Raw genomic sequence first — 14,927 nt, 5'->3', positions numbered from 1 at the left:
CTGGCGATCACTGGCAATTGACTCCCACGACTTGTGGTCAATGTCACAGGACATCATGTCGTGTTTGCGGACGTCATTAAAGCGGAGACATGGACGGCCGGTGGGTCTGATACCAGTGACGAGCTCACTGTACAATGCGTCCTTGGGGATCCTGCCATCTTCCATGCGGCTCACATGGCCAAGCTATCTCAAGCGCCGCTGACTCAGTAGGGTGTATATGCTAGGGATGTTGGCTACCTCGAGGACTTCTGCGTTGGAGATACGGTCCTGCCACCTGATGCCAAGGATTCTCCGGAGGCAGCGAAGATGTGACGTCATTCTTGGCTGACATACGTTGTCCAGGCCTCGCTACCGTAGAGCAAGGTACTGAGGACACAGGTTTGAAACACTCGGACTTTTGTGTTCCATGTCAGTGTGCCATTTTCCCCTACACTCTTGGCCAGTCTGGACATAGCAGCAGACGCCTTTCCAATGCGCATGTTGATCTCTGCATCGAGAGACAGGTTACTGGTGATAGTTGAGCCTAGGTAGGTGAACTCTTGAACCACTTCCAGAGCGTGGTTGTCGATATTGATGGATAGAGCATTTCTGACGTCCTGCCCCATGATGTTCGTTTTCTTGAGGCTGATGGTTAGGCCAAATTCATTGCAGGCAGCCACAATGCTGTCGATGAGTCTCTGCAGATGCTCTTCTGTGTGGGATGTTAATGCAGCATCGTCAGCAAAGAGGAGTTCCCTAATGAGGACTTTCCATACTTTGGTCTTCGCTGTAAAATGGCCAAGATTGAACAACCTGCCATCTGATCTTGTGTGGAGGAAAATTCCTTCTTCTGAAGACTTGAACGCATGTGAGAGCAGCAGTGAGAAGAAGATCCCAAACAGTGTAGGTGTGAGAACACAGCCCTGTTTCACACCACTCAGGATAGGAAAGGGGTCTGATGAGGTGCCGCTCTGCTGAATTGTGCCTTTCATATTGTCATGGAATGAGGTGATGATACTTAGTAGCTTTGGTGGACATCCGATCTTTTCTAGTAGTCTGAAGAGACCACGCCTGCTGACGAGGTCAAAGGCTTTGGTGAGATCAATGAAAGCAACGTAGAGGGGCATCAGTTGTTCGCGGCATTTCTCCTGTATTGACAAAGGGAGAACAGCATGTCAATGGTCGATCTCTCTGCTCGAAAGCCACACTGTGCCTCAGGGTAGACGTGTTCGGCCAGCTTCTGGAGCCTGTTTAAAGCGACTCGAGCAAAGACTTTCCCAACTATGCTGAGCAGTGAGATTCCACGGTAGTTGTTGCAGTCACCGTGGTCACCCTTGTTCTTATAGAGGGTGATGATATTGGCATTGCGCATGTCCTGTGGTACTGTTCCCTCATCCCAGCACAGGCAAAGCAGTTCATGGAGTGCTGAGAGTATAGCAGGCTTGGCACTCTTGATTATTTCAGTTGTAATGCCGTCCTTTCCAGGGGCTTTTTCCACTGGCTAGAGAATCAATGGCATCACTGAGTTCTGATTTTGTTGGCTGTTCGTCCAGCTCATCCATGACTGGCAGAGACTGGGCTGCATTGAGGGTGGGCTCAGTGACATTTTCCCTGGAGTACAGTTCTAGGCAGTGCTCCACCCAGCAGTCCATTTGCTTGCATTGGTCAGTGATCGTTTCCCCTGATTTAGACTTGAGGTGGAGGGGGGGTGGGGGGCGCTGGGGGGTGGCGATCTTCTTGATGCTTGGCCAAAAAGCTCTCTTAATGCTATTATATATTCCTCTGATGTTTCCGATGTCGGAGGCCAGCTGAATATGACTGCATAGGTGTTGCCAGTAGTCATTTGCACATTACCTGGCTGTTCTTTGTGCATCGCCTCTGGCTACTTTAAGTGCTATGGATGTTAACTCGCTGGGGGCTTTTTTGTAGTTCAACAGTGCAGTGCGCTTAGCAGCTATGACAGGTTCCAGCTCTTCAAAGTGAGATTGAAACCAGTCTGCATTCTGCTTCTCGCGTTTGCCAAAGGTGATCATTGCTGAGTCATTGATGGCGTCTCTGATGTGGGCCCACTTGGTCTCTGCATCCCCTGCAGGAGTGTTTTGAAGGGCTTTTTCAAGTGAATTTCCAAACTTATGTAACAGCTGTGGATAAGAAATTCTGTTAGTGTTGATGCGCGGGCAGCCATTCTGCTTGGAGTGATGTAGCTTCTTTGGTTTGAATCTAACTTTGCTGCACACCAGGGAGTGGTCGGTGTCGCAGTCCGCACTGTGGAAGCTGCGTGTGATTTGGACACTGTTTATAGAGGCTCGCCTTGTGATGATAAGGTCCAGATGGTGCCAATGACGTGATCTTGTGTGTCTCCATGAAACCTGGTGACAGGGTTTAGTATGAAAGAACGAGTTGGTGATGCAGAGGTTGTGATAGGTACACAACTCCAGCAGTCTCTGTCCATTCTCATTGATCCTTCCAATGCCATAGTGCCCAAAGCAGGAGGGCCATGAGTCATGGTCGGCCCCAACCCTGGCGTTAAAGGCCCCCCAGCAGGAACAAATGTTCAGTATTAGGAATGCTAATAATGATATTATGGAGTTCCTCGTAGAACTGGTCTTTAACTTCAGGTGGAGAGCAGAGAGTTGGAGCATAGATGCTGAGTAGGCGTACTGGGCCAGAGGCGGTGAGCAGTCGGATGGACAGTATGCATTAGAGCCACCTTCAAATGGCTCGGATCATGCTGAGCAAAGAGTTTCTGATGGCGAAGTCCACTCCATGCTTTCTTGGTTCTTCAGGATCCCTACCCTGCCAGAAGAAGGTGCAGTCTTGCTCTCTTAAAGATCCGCTCGCAGGAAGGCTTGTCTCCTGGAGTGCTGCAATGTCCACATTGAGTCTACTGAGCTCGGTGTTAATGATGGTGGTCTTCCAAGGGTATATAATACATAAGCAATGAAGTAGCACTGAAATAGTGCAGAGCACTACTCATACTTCATTCGGAGTTCTGTGTTCAGTTTTGGGTGCGCCACCTAAAGAAAGAGATACTGGTTACGGACAAAGTCCAGGGAATATACACCAAGATAATAATTTGGAAGAAGGACCTTGGGTATGGTTAGAGACTGGGTAAACTTGAGTATTACCTCCCTGGAGACAAGGAGGCTGAGGGATGATCTGACTGACGGTTTCAAATAATGAAGAGAATTGCCAGAGTAAATAGGAACTGACTCTCCTCTCTCACAGGGGAATCCAGAACAAGGGGACAGATCTTGAAATTCTATTTAAGCAAACACAGAATGCATTTCTTCATACAGTGTTGTTTTCTTCACACAATAGAATGTACAAAATACTGTCCTACAAGGCCACAGATGCAAAATTAAATCAGTTGTTTAAAAGGGAGATAGCTACTTGAATAAAAGTGTTGAGGAATGTGGAGAAAGAGACAGCTATTGAGATTAAAGAGATAAAATGCCTAACAAAATGGCAGACAAGGCACCAGTTGGCTTAATCCTGATCATATTTTCCTTACTTCATTCAACACTCGAGCACCAAACATCCATCATTTTAAATTTCATAGATGTAAGATTATCATAAAAACTGTGGGGCCATAAAATATGCGTTTCCAGAAAATACTTCATCTCACGTCTGTCTTCCTTCAAGAGCCTTCTTCAAAACACTTAGGGCAGGATTTATAGCCCCCGCTGGCCAGGTGTGGGATTTCGCACTGCTGGCTTGCATGCCGATTTCCCCGCTCTATCCCACCCCCAGGTCATTTTCCCGGAGGCGGGGTGGGGGGTGGTGCAGGCGGCAGGGCTACGCACCCGCAAGCAGCAGGCAGCCTATTAAAGCCTCTTGAACGCCTATTAAGGTCTGTAAACGGAGGCTGACTGGGATTTTCCAGTTGGCCTCCAGGTCCTCGCAGGCGACGGAGGACAGTTTAGCTACTTGGAGGTGGCCTCCTGGCGGCAGACCTTGGGAGATGGAGGCAGGGGTGCACTCCAGGCAGAGGCAGGCTTAGAATCCCCCCCCCCCCCCGGTCTACCAGGGTGCAGCAGCAGCTGTATGCCGCCCTGTGGAAGGGCTCTCTCTCCCCACCCCCACACCCGGCTACAAAGGCAAATTTTTAACTTAAATGTGAAAATGTTGGAGAGAGGGTGCCTCTGTTTTGGGGTGCCCTCTCCCTCACTTACCTGTAAGAGCATCCTGCTGCTGCTTTCAAGCTGCAGGGCCTCATATTGGCCCTCCGCTTTGAGAGCCCACCTGCCCACCCTCTGGCCACTAATTGGCCAAATCGAGGAAAATCACAGGTGAGTGACTCCCACACAATGCAGGCTTCTGACCCCCATTTGACCCTGACTGCAGGGTTCAGAAGGCCTAAATATTTTGCCCTTTGCATTTGCAATTTGAATCTCCCCTCACTGCCCCATCCACCTTTTCTCCACCCCCAGCTCCCTTCTATTTTCCTGTGCAGCATCTTCTGCTGCCCTTTCTAAAGCTATCATAGTCATACAGCACTGAAACAGGCCCTTCGGCCCACCGAGTCTGTGCCAACCATCAACCACCCATTTATACTAATCCCATATTCTCTACCATATCCCCACCATTCTCCTACCACCTACCTACACTAGGGGCAATTTACAATGGCCAATTTTACCTATCAACCTGCGAGTCTTTGGCTGTGGGAGGAAACCGGAGCACCCGGCAGAAACCCACGTGGTCACTGGGAGAACTTGCAAACACCGCACAGGCAGTCCCCAGAACTGAACCCGGGTCACTAGAGCTGTGAGGCTGCAGTGCTAACCACTGTGCCGCCCCCCCTGGATCATTGTACTACACGAGGGCTACCAGATAACGCAGCTACTTTATATCCATTGGATTACAAGAGTATGATTGCAAGTGAATTGAGGGGATGTGATAGGAATATGGGATTAATGTAAGATTAGTATAAATGGGTGGTTGATGGTCGGCACAGACTCGGTGGGCCGAAGGGCCTGTTTCAGTGCTGTATCTCTAAACTAAACTAAACTATAACTGAGGTGCTTTAAATTAGAATGCATGTCCAACTACTTGAGAGAATCATTAAAAACTGTGACTGATTTCTTTTAGTTCACCAACAGCATTGAAACATGGAGAATACTCTGTGGATTGCGAGCATTCGACACCAGGAGATGGGGTTCAAAACCTAGAGTATTGGATCTCTGTACTGGTAGCATGGTCTCCACCTGCTGGGAGCTAGTGCTCACTACAACATAGGGGATTGAACAACAGGATTTCCCATCAAAACATAAGAATGATTTTCCTGATCCAGGCTACTGGCAACGAGCTTATCTGCCAGTCTTGAGTATTACCTGAATTTTCTGTTGAGGGAGAATTATGGGCAGTGCGCCCACAATTTCCCAGTATGGTGGCAAGGATTAGTAAACGCAACCCCAATTTATTATCATTATCAATCAGCCATTTTGTAGCTTATCGTTTAATGTGCATCATGGGATCGTGTCTGATCTTTGGCACACTGAATTGGCAGTTTCAGCCATGTTGCTACGTGGAAATTTCAAGTCAGGCATTTGCCTTCAGAGAGGGAGGTAAAGCAAAAGAGAAACCTGTCCTGGGCCACAGCTGTACACCCCTGAATGGTTACAATGGGAGAGGTCTGGTGAGACTATACACTATCACACCTGGAGCAGGGAAATGTAGTAAAGGGAATAAAACCCTTTTCATTTAAAGTATATAGTGATAGAGCAACCTTATAACAGAGTGATAAAATGATTGATTTATGAATCAGGCAGTGCAGTGGGTCAGTAGTAGATTTAGAGATACAGCACTGAAACAGGCTTTTCGGCCCACCGAGTCTGTGCCGACCATTAACCACCCATTATACTAATCCTACACTAATCCCATATTCCTACCACATCCTCACCTATCCCTATATTTCCCTACCACCTACCTATACTAGGGGCAATTTATAATGGCCAATTTACCTATCAACCTGCAAGTCTTTTGGCTGTGGGAGGAAACCGGAGCACCCGGAGGAAACCCACGCAGACACAGGGAGAACATGCAAACTCCACACAGGCAGTACCCAGAATTGAACCCGGGTCGCTGGAGCTGTGAGGCTGCGGTGCTAACCACTGCGCCACTGTGTAGATAAGGGTTGATTTATATTAATGGCAGTGAGGTCCCATGGTATGATTTTGCTATCATTTCATGTTCTTCTACATATTTTAGTTCAATGGGTCTTCTGCACAGATCAGAGCTACAGTAGGGGTATCTGAAGATCCCTTTGCCAATCTCTGCAACAGTGAAACTAACAAACATGCCACAAGAATGGCCGGTGTGGAAAAGGGGAGCTCCCTGTAGAGGTTTTGGGTTAAGCCATGTTGGACTCTGCAGATTATTGACAAACAGGGCATTTACTGATGCCAATGGTGAATGTCAATAGACTGGTCAGCTGTGAAGGGGATGAACTCAAATTATGTTCCAGCCCAATGTTCATGTGGTTTACAGCAAGGATCGTGATCAGGAGTTGGGAGAATTGATCATTTGTATTTTCCCTTCCTGCCCCCTCCTCTCTCCCTCTCTGCCCTCTCATCCAAAAGGCCAGAGCCAGTTGGAACACGCCAACTGCTCTCCTGGCTGAGATAACTGAACTCAGCACATGCTGTTGATTGAGCAGCATAGTTCAAATCAGTTGGAAGTATGTTTTTAGTAATATAGTCTTTTCATAAATCACTATATTAAGTTCCGAGTTTGAAATGTAGCTAATGCTCTGCAATGTGCTTGAAAGTGCTTATCTTGGCCTACCATCTTAAATGTAGATGTGTGTTGATTTTAAGATTCTAGTATTTTTATTAATAGAAATGTTATTTAACAGGAGAAGATGCCTAAAACCACGTCAACAGCACAGAAAATTACAGATCGCTTCCACTTTAGACAGCTCCAAGAAGGACCAAGCCACCTCCATGTCTCACATTAACTTGATCAGTACCAGCCACTTAGAATCAGTGTCCTCCAATGGGGATATGGATGTCCACACACCCATACTGAAATCAGCCTTTAGTACATCTCGAGAGTTTGAGAATTCTCGAGAGGAATTCTTCAAGCAGATTCCATATAGGGATTCAAGTCAAAAGATGAGGCACATCAGCAAGGCGTCCACCGATACTTTGGCTCATCGAGGAAATTCCAAAGAAGACTACCATAGGACGGTGGAGAGCTTTCCATTGAAAGTTGCAAGGTCCATGGATGCTTCTGGAGAGCTGGAACCACCTTTAATGGACGACTACAGACGGAGCTATAGTTCAATGGTTTCACAACAACCGATGGATGAAAAAGGCAGAGAAGTTCATGCCAGACGCATTTTGGCCGAAAGCAAACTTTGTGCGAATGATCCGCCCTCACCTCCACCACTGCCGCCACCTTTTGAATCTCTCGTTAGCCAAAAAATGGATAATAAGCCTTCAGAATACATGATGTCCCAGTCTGTTGATCACCTGGCCAGGCCTACAACATTGTCCCAGCCAGGGCAGCTGATATTCTGCGGTTCTATCGATCACATGAAGGACAACATGTACAGAAATGTAATGCCTACTTTAGTCATACCTGCCCATTATATGGGATTGACTTCCGATTATCCTTGCATGGACCAGTCAGCAGGCGTACCAACAGAACAGTTGGAGATGAAGGGGGTTCAGATGGGAGGGCCAATGTCCCACCAGCATGGACCTCAGCAGTATCAACATCAGCCAGTCCAACAACCGACCCCGCAATCGGATGATGGAGAAGGCAAAGGATGGGGCCCCCATTCTTCTTCTATGAGTGGCCCAATGGCAGTATTACTGAACGAGTCAGCAATGGCACAGATGAATGGAGAACTGCAAGCACTCACCGAAAAGAAGTTCTTGGAGCTGGGCGTAAAGCCTCAACATCCCAGAGCCTGGTTCGTATCATTAGATGGGCGTTCCAATGCTCATGTCCGGCACTCCTACATTGATTTACAGACAGGAGAAAGGATTGGAAGCAACGATGCTAGCTTAGATTCTGGCGTTGATGTGAATGAGACAAAGCCGGGCAAAAAGGTGAAAGAAGACCGTGATAGACATGTTCCTGGAAATGTAACCTACAGCAAGCTGGTTTACATGGATGACACTGAGCAGAGCAGCAGTGAAAGCAGAACAGCTGTCTGTTCCCCAGAGGATAACTCCCTCACCCCTTTGCTGGAAGAGACTTCTGAACACAGGGAAACATTTCACCGGCGGGATCGCAGCAGAGGTAACAGCATGAGGAGCAGCACAAGCGAGACCCACAGGGATTCCGCCACCAGCCCGGAAGAGGAGATGCAAGACCACTCTGAAGGTGCAGATGATCAAGGTGAGAATAAAAAGAGCCCTTGGCAGAAACGAGAGGAGAGACCTCTGATGGTTTTTAACCTGAAATAAACAGTGGACTTACTTGTCCAAGACTTTGAATAAAATCTTCACAAGTGTTTGAAAATGCATCAGCGCCCCGACAGAAAATTTGAGCACAAAAAAAAAACGAAGTCTGAAGCAACACTATCTGGTGGCCTAAAAGACTTCCTCAGAGAACCCAGATGGAGGAAGAGATGAAAGCAGCAAACTAGTTCTCCCAGAATTTGTGCATTTTTGTTTTGCAAAGCTGAAAAAAATTGTTGAGAGAGAAAACAACCCCAGTGTCAAAACTGCACGTCTTCTGTAAGAGCAGTTGGAACATGCATTAATGTTGTCTTTGGAACTTAATACTGAGTTTTGTAAAAAAAAAGTCAGTGTGGTACCAATCCACACAATAAACTCAGTGACTGTTTTTCCTGAGGAAGATGAAAAGACTATATTAAAGGTTAGGTCCTTTTGTTACTTTAATTGGAACAACCCTACCAAATGAAGCATTTTCTTGCTTAAGGAGCAGTAATTTTACATGTCACAACTTTTTTGAATAGGAGCTTTTTTGGAAGGTACTTTTTTTTTTCTTTTTTGTGTATTGTACTTTCCTTAACTTGACCCGAAACCAATCCCAGTAGCAGACCATATAGATCTGGTCCAGTACTCTCCAAGTGCCTTCTTTATGTCTAAGTTGTGCAAAAAGGAGGGAAAGCAACACTTTCTACTGATGTAAAGTGGCGGGCGATGATGAAGAGCCTAAAATTAGGAAGTCGGAATTTATACATATTTTGTAAGTGTGACATTCAATATGTGCAGAAACAGTTAAACAAATGTAGCCCAGTTACAATTTACCACTGTGATTTTTGCTAGACTGCAGCCAACCTGTCAGGAGAAATAATCACAGGTACAATTTATTTGTGTTATATTTAAATATAAATTAGTTGAGTCAAGATGAATTGTTCAATTAATATATGTGAAGGAAAAATGACTAGTAGCCTGATGCCTGTAGGGATTACCTGGCACATTAGTGATGTATTTGTATAATTTCTTGCATAAATCAGCTAATATACATAACGACTCGTCTAGATTGCTGCAGGAGTCTAAACAAAGTACCTGTCGAGCACATTATCTGTGCACCTGTTATGAGGGATATATCTGGCTGTGTAATGTGTAGGGGGGCCCAATTTTTAGCCCTCCTGCCTGAAGATCAGGAAGCGGGGGAGTTTAGCAACCTGAAAATAGTGGGCATCCACCTACGGCTCCACTGCCATGGCAATGTTCGGCTGGGCCTAAAGTGAGGCTGTCCCTGGGATCTGACGATAAGCCAATTTCAAATGAAGATTGGGGTCCTATGATATCAATGGGACTGTACCTGCTATTTTCGGGACTATGCTGGCTGGATGGGACTAGTAACAGCTGGCAGCCCGGCCCAAGAGGCTCCTGATGGAAACTTCCTAAATCTATTTGTGGGGCAGAATGAGTAAGTGTGCTCCTCCAACAGGGATCCACAAATTTAGCCTGAGCCACTGCTGCTGCAGCTTCCTCCTGTCCCTCCACCCCACCACCCAAACAGACCTACTTTCTTCAGCCCAGATTTTGGCAATGCCACCCTGGAGCACCCAAACTCTGGCTGCAATTCGGCATCTCTGTGTAAATGGGATCCGGCCCTCAAAATGGCCCAGGCCTATCAGCATAACTACCTGTCATTGGGCTGGCACCTTCCACCAGTCAGCCACTGGAAGAGCACTAGGGGATGAGAGGGCGAGAATGACTACAGAAGTAAGAGATTGCTCATCCATTGTACTGTCAGTGCATGTCAAGTGAATATCTTCACTATAAAACATCAATCAGTTGTCAGTAAATCAATGGGAAATAAATGTTAAAATATTTTCATTACTGTTAACTCCCTGTAGCTTACTAGGTAATATAAAAAGTATATCTTACTGAAGGTGACTATCTGTGGTATAAACATAATAAAGTATTTAATTTGAACCCTCCAAACAAGTATTCACTTAACAGGAATTTACAGTTAGGAATAAACGCTGCAGAAATTGGTTTTGACATTTTTGGTTTCTTGTTGTGAATAAAACATTGACCTGTCAAGTGACTGGTGCAGTGTATTAGGACACACCGCCTTTTCATCTGATAGACTTGGATTCAAAACCCAGTCTAGGGGATAGGACAGAAGGCTCCCTTATCTGCCAACTGTAGATAGCCTACCTGAAATGAGTCCAGGAACCATTTAACTGCAGCTTGAAAGATGCTGCCCCACAGCATAGAATTCATTGTAATTGGACCCAAGTTGGAAAGCTCATTGAAAGGCCCATGAATGATTGAGTGGGAAATGGGAATTGTCAGGTTGGAGTTAAGGCTCATTGTTGGGATCAAATACAGGCTTTACTCTGTGTCTGACCTTGCTACAGCTGACTTAGGGTGAAGAGAGTGATGCAAAAAAGGATGGTGTATTCCAGTTATCACCAACGTCCCTTATGTTGATGATTTTTTTTTAAAAAAGGTTTAAATAAAAATTCAGACATTGCATGGCATTTGAAATGCAATTAATCATTTTAGAGCATCACCTCTGTATTGGACAGATATGAGCAGATTACTATACTAATTTACATCTAGTAAAAGTTTTATATATTTCTATCGAAAAGAACTTTCCTAGATGTACACCCCTATTGTTGGATAAGAGCAGACACACATCCATACCAAATTTTAACTGACTAACTGAGTTCTAACAAGCCCTTGAGTGGATGAATGACATGCGATTTTGATTAAGCTTAGAATTTCAATCTCTAAATTCCCCATTTGAGCCTAAGTAAACAGAACCTGTTCTTCTACGTTACTATTCCCTCTCTTCTGCTGACATTACTAACATACAGAAAATGATGGAGAGGAAACAACCTACTTGTCTATCTAGTCTGTGTCTGTCATAATCTGTGCATCACAATACACTCCCCACTGCACCCGGAGCCATGCAACCTCCTCTGATTCCAACAAAGTAACGTAAAACAAAAGAGGTGGAACAGCAATTTAAGCTGGGCTCCAAGTCAAATCAGTGCACACTGCAATCTGGTTAAAGTCAGTGTGAAGAAAAGGGAATTTTCTCAAATGCAATTAGGAAGTCGCCATCTACATGGTACAACTTAATTTTAGTTAACCTTAAATGTTGAACCAAATCTCATTATGGAGGATTTAATAAGCTACCAGCGAAGTACTTATGTTTTAATATGCAACATCTTTTATCCAATAGATTTTATACCTTAACGTGTCCTTTTTATATCCTGATAATCTATCCTACAACTCCAATGGGCCATACGGCAACAGGGAAGTGATGCTATCTATTTGTGTCCTGGGCTCTTTTTTGAACACTGAAGTTACATTCAGATTGTCATTGTTTCCATCACTCAAAATTATTTGGTGCTGAACACATGATCACAGACAATATTTGATCAGTAATAAAATGTTGACCACTGATAAGACTGTGAGCCTCTTTGTGAGGCAGAGACCTAACAGACAGGAGCATGGCTTGTTGATTCAGCCCGTTAATTTCATAGCCCTAGTTCGAATCTGTGCAACCCCATCCAGAGTGGAGTATCACAAAACTGCCTCGTAAAAACCTAGATTAGACCAAAAGTTTATTAAGGAATGTATTTTTTTCATTTGTTTAAAAAGTCTGTTAATTACAGTGCCGACCTTTCCTGTTAATGCACATATTTAACTATGTAATTTTAGGCTCAAAATAAGAACTACTTTAAGGGTTATTGGTATTGTAATTGTGGACTTGTTGCTTTATTTACCCTGATAAACAGTTCTCTTGTGCCATCAGTTCACATCTCCTTTCGCAGAGTTCATGTCATTGAGTTGTTTCAGATGCTGTGCCACAACTGAGGTAAGATGAACAACCTAGACTGTTTTTGCTGGACGTATTGTACGCGTGGCTACATTTTAAACTGATTATTAGTGCTAGTGACTCGGTGTCTCTTGTTTCACTCTAGGCCACTTTTTTTTTTTGCAAGGTGGTCTTAAACAGAGCTGTGTGCTTGGTATCCAGTTTGCTCTTTTCAAAGAAAACATGGTCAAAATTCTGTGCAATCTTTTTTGCTTGTTCCTAAAGTTGTTAATACAAAGCTTATTAAAAACGTTTAAGAAATGATACCAACTTCTCTGCGTTATTGAATGAATTGATGTTAAAATGTAATGCGTTGAAAATCATGTTTATAAATCAACACATAAGATCTAAATTTCTGGGGGCCAATTCTGTGCCCACTCATCCCTCCCAATAGGCCAAGCAATGAAGGCTACAAGGGTTGGATTCCAGGTCTGTGCTGAATTCATAGATAAGTCCCCAGGGCCTGATGGAATCTACCCTAGAATACTAAGGGAGGCAAGGGAGGAAATTGCTGGGGCCTTGACTGAAATCTTTGCATCCTCATTGGCAACAGGTCATGTCCCAGAGGACTGGAGAATAGCCAATGTTGTTACTTTGTTTAAGAAGGGTGGCAAGGATAATCCAGGAAATTATAGGCCGGTGAAACTTACGTCAGTGGTAGGGAAACTATTAGAGAGGATTCTTCGGGACAGGATTTACTCCCATTTGGAAACAAACTAACTTATTAGCGAGAGACAGCGTGATTTTGTGAAGGGGAGGTCGTGTCTTACTAATTTGATTGAGTTTTTTGAGGAAGTGACGAAGATGATTGATGAAGGAAGGGCAGTGGATGTTATCTATATGGACTTTAGTAAAGTCTTTGACAAGGTCCCTCATGGCAGACTGGTACAAAAGATGAAGTCACACGGGATCAGAGGTGAGCTGGCAAGATGGATACAGAACTGGTTCGGTCACAGAAGACAGAGGGTAACAGTGGATGGGTGTTTTTCTGAATGGAGGGATGTGACTAGTGGTGTTCCGCAGGGATCAGTGCTGGGACCTTTGCTGTTTGTAGTATATATAAATGATTTGGAGGAAAATGTAGCTGGTCTGATTATGTAAGTTTGCGGACGACACAAAGATTGGTGGAGTTGCGGATGATGATGAGGATTGTCAGAGGATACAGCAGGATATAGATCAGTTGGAGACTTGGGCGGAGAAATGGCAGATGGAGTTTAATCCGGACAAATGTGAGGTAATGCATTTTGGAAGGTCTAATACAGGTGGGAGCTATAAAGTAAATGGCAGAACCCTTAGGAGTATTGACAGGCAGAGAGATCTGGGCGTACAGGTACACAGGTCACTGAAAGTGGCAACGCAGGTGGATAAGGTAGTCAAGAAGGCATACGGCATGCTTGCCTTCATCGGTCAGGGCATAGAGTATAAAAATTGGCAAGTCATGTTGCAGCTGTACAGAACCTTAGTTAGGCCACACTTAGAATATTGCGTGCAATTCTGGTCGCCACACTACCAGAAGGACGTGGAGGCTTTGGAGAGGGTACAGAGGAGGTTTACCAGGATGTTGCCTGGTCTGGAGGGCATTAGCTATGAGGAGAGGTTGGAAAAACTAGGATTGTTTTCACTGGAACGACAGAGGTGAAGGGGCGACATGATAGAGGTTTACAAAGTTATGAGCGGCATGGACAGAGTGGCTAGTCAGAAGCTTTTTCCCAGGGTGGAAGAGTCAGTTACTAGGGGACATAGGTTTAAGGTGCAACGGGCAAAGTTTAGAGGGGATGTGCGAGGCAAGTTGCTTACAGAGGGTAGTGAGTGCCTGGAACTTGCTGCCAGGGGAGGTGGTGGAAGCAGATACGATAGCGACGTTTAAGAGACATCTTGACAAATACATGAATAGGAAGGGAATAGAGGGATATGGGCCCCGGAAGTGCAGAAGGTGTTAGTTTAGGCAGGCATCATGATCGGCGCAGGCTTGGAGGGCCGAATGGCCTGTTCCTATGCTGTACTGTTCTTTGTTTTTTGTTCACTTCCTGGATTGGGTAGGGGAAAAACATTCAGTTTCCTGCTGAAAAATGCAGATGGGTACATGGACATCAGGGGAGGACTGGGCTGGGTTAGCTGTAATATCGTGCCTGGTTGCATCGCCTGTGGAAAGTCATTGATTAGGCTTACATGTTAATTAAAAAAAAGAGATAATTTGCCCAAGGGTATTCTATTTCCATGAAACTATAACTAATGCATAAGTTAGTGCCTTCAGGAGAGGAACGGAGAAAATAGGGACAGGGAGCTGTCGCTTAGATAAAGAAAGTTCTTACAAAAATTTCCCTTAGAAAATGTGACTATTGCTCAACTTCAGTCATTCCCTTCCCTTCAATACCACACATTTCATACATCTGTAAATCAATATTAATCTTTTATATATCAGTTCGAACATCTTTTTTGATTCTCTCATTCCTCCTGTTCACCTTAGGCTAGGCCTGTTACTTTAAAGAAAATAATTGAGGCCGAAACCCAATCTTCTTTTCTTTCTTTTGGGCCTCCTTATCTCGAGAGACAATGGATACGCGCCTGGAGGTGGTCAGTGGTTTGTGAAGCAGCGCCTGGAGTGGCTATAAAGGCCAATTCTGGAGCGACAGGCTCTTCCACAGGTGCTGCAGAGAAATTTGTTTGTTGGGGCT

At 45.0% G+C, this 14,927-nt stretch overlaps 1 protein-coding gene across 4 annotated transcripts in view; it reads left to right on the top strand.

Annotated features, from left to right (window-relative positions):
- The window catches only part of fam171a2a (family with sequence similarity 171 member A2a), a 305,765-nt gene extending 293,247 nt beyond the window's left edge, over positions 1 to 12,518 (top strand). For all 4 annotated transcript variants that reach the window (XM_068013227.1, XM_068013226.1, XM_068013231.1 and 1 more), the window contains one exon: positions 6,836 to 12,518. In XM_068013227.1, coding sequence (XP_067869328.1) covers positions 6,836 to 8,399 — 1,564 coding nt within the window. In that variant the 3' untranslated portion in view covers positions 8,400 to 12,518. The remainder of the gene's footprint in view (positions 1 to 6,835) is intronic.
- Positions 12,519 to 14,927: the final 2,409 nt, after the last annotated feature.

Source organism: Heterodontus francisci, chromosome 33, assembly GCF_036365525.1.
Source record: "Heterodontus francisci isolate sHetFra1 chromosome 33, sHetFra1.hap1, whole genome shotgun sequence".
Taxonomy (NCBI): domain Eukaryota; kingdom Metazoa; phylum Chordata; class Chondrichthyes; order Heterodontiformes; family Heterodontidae; genus Heterodontus; species Heterodontus francisci.
Note: the sequence above shows the minus strand (reverse complement) of the source record. Positions and strands in the feature narration are given on the sequence as shown.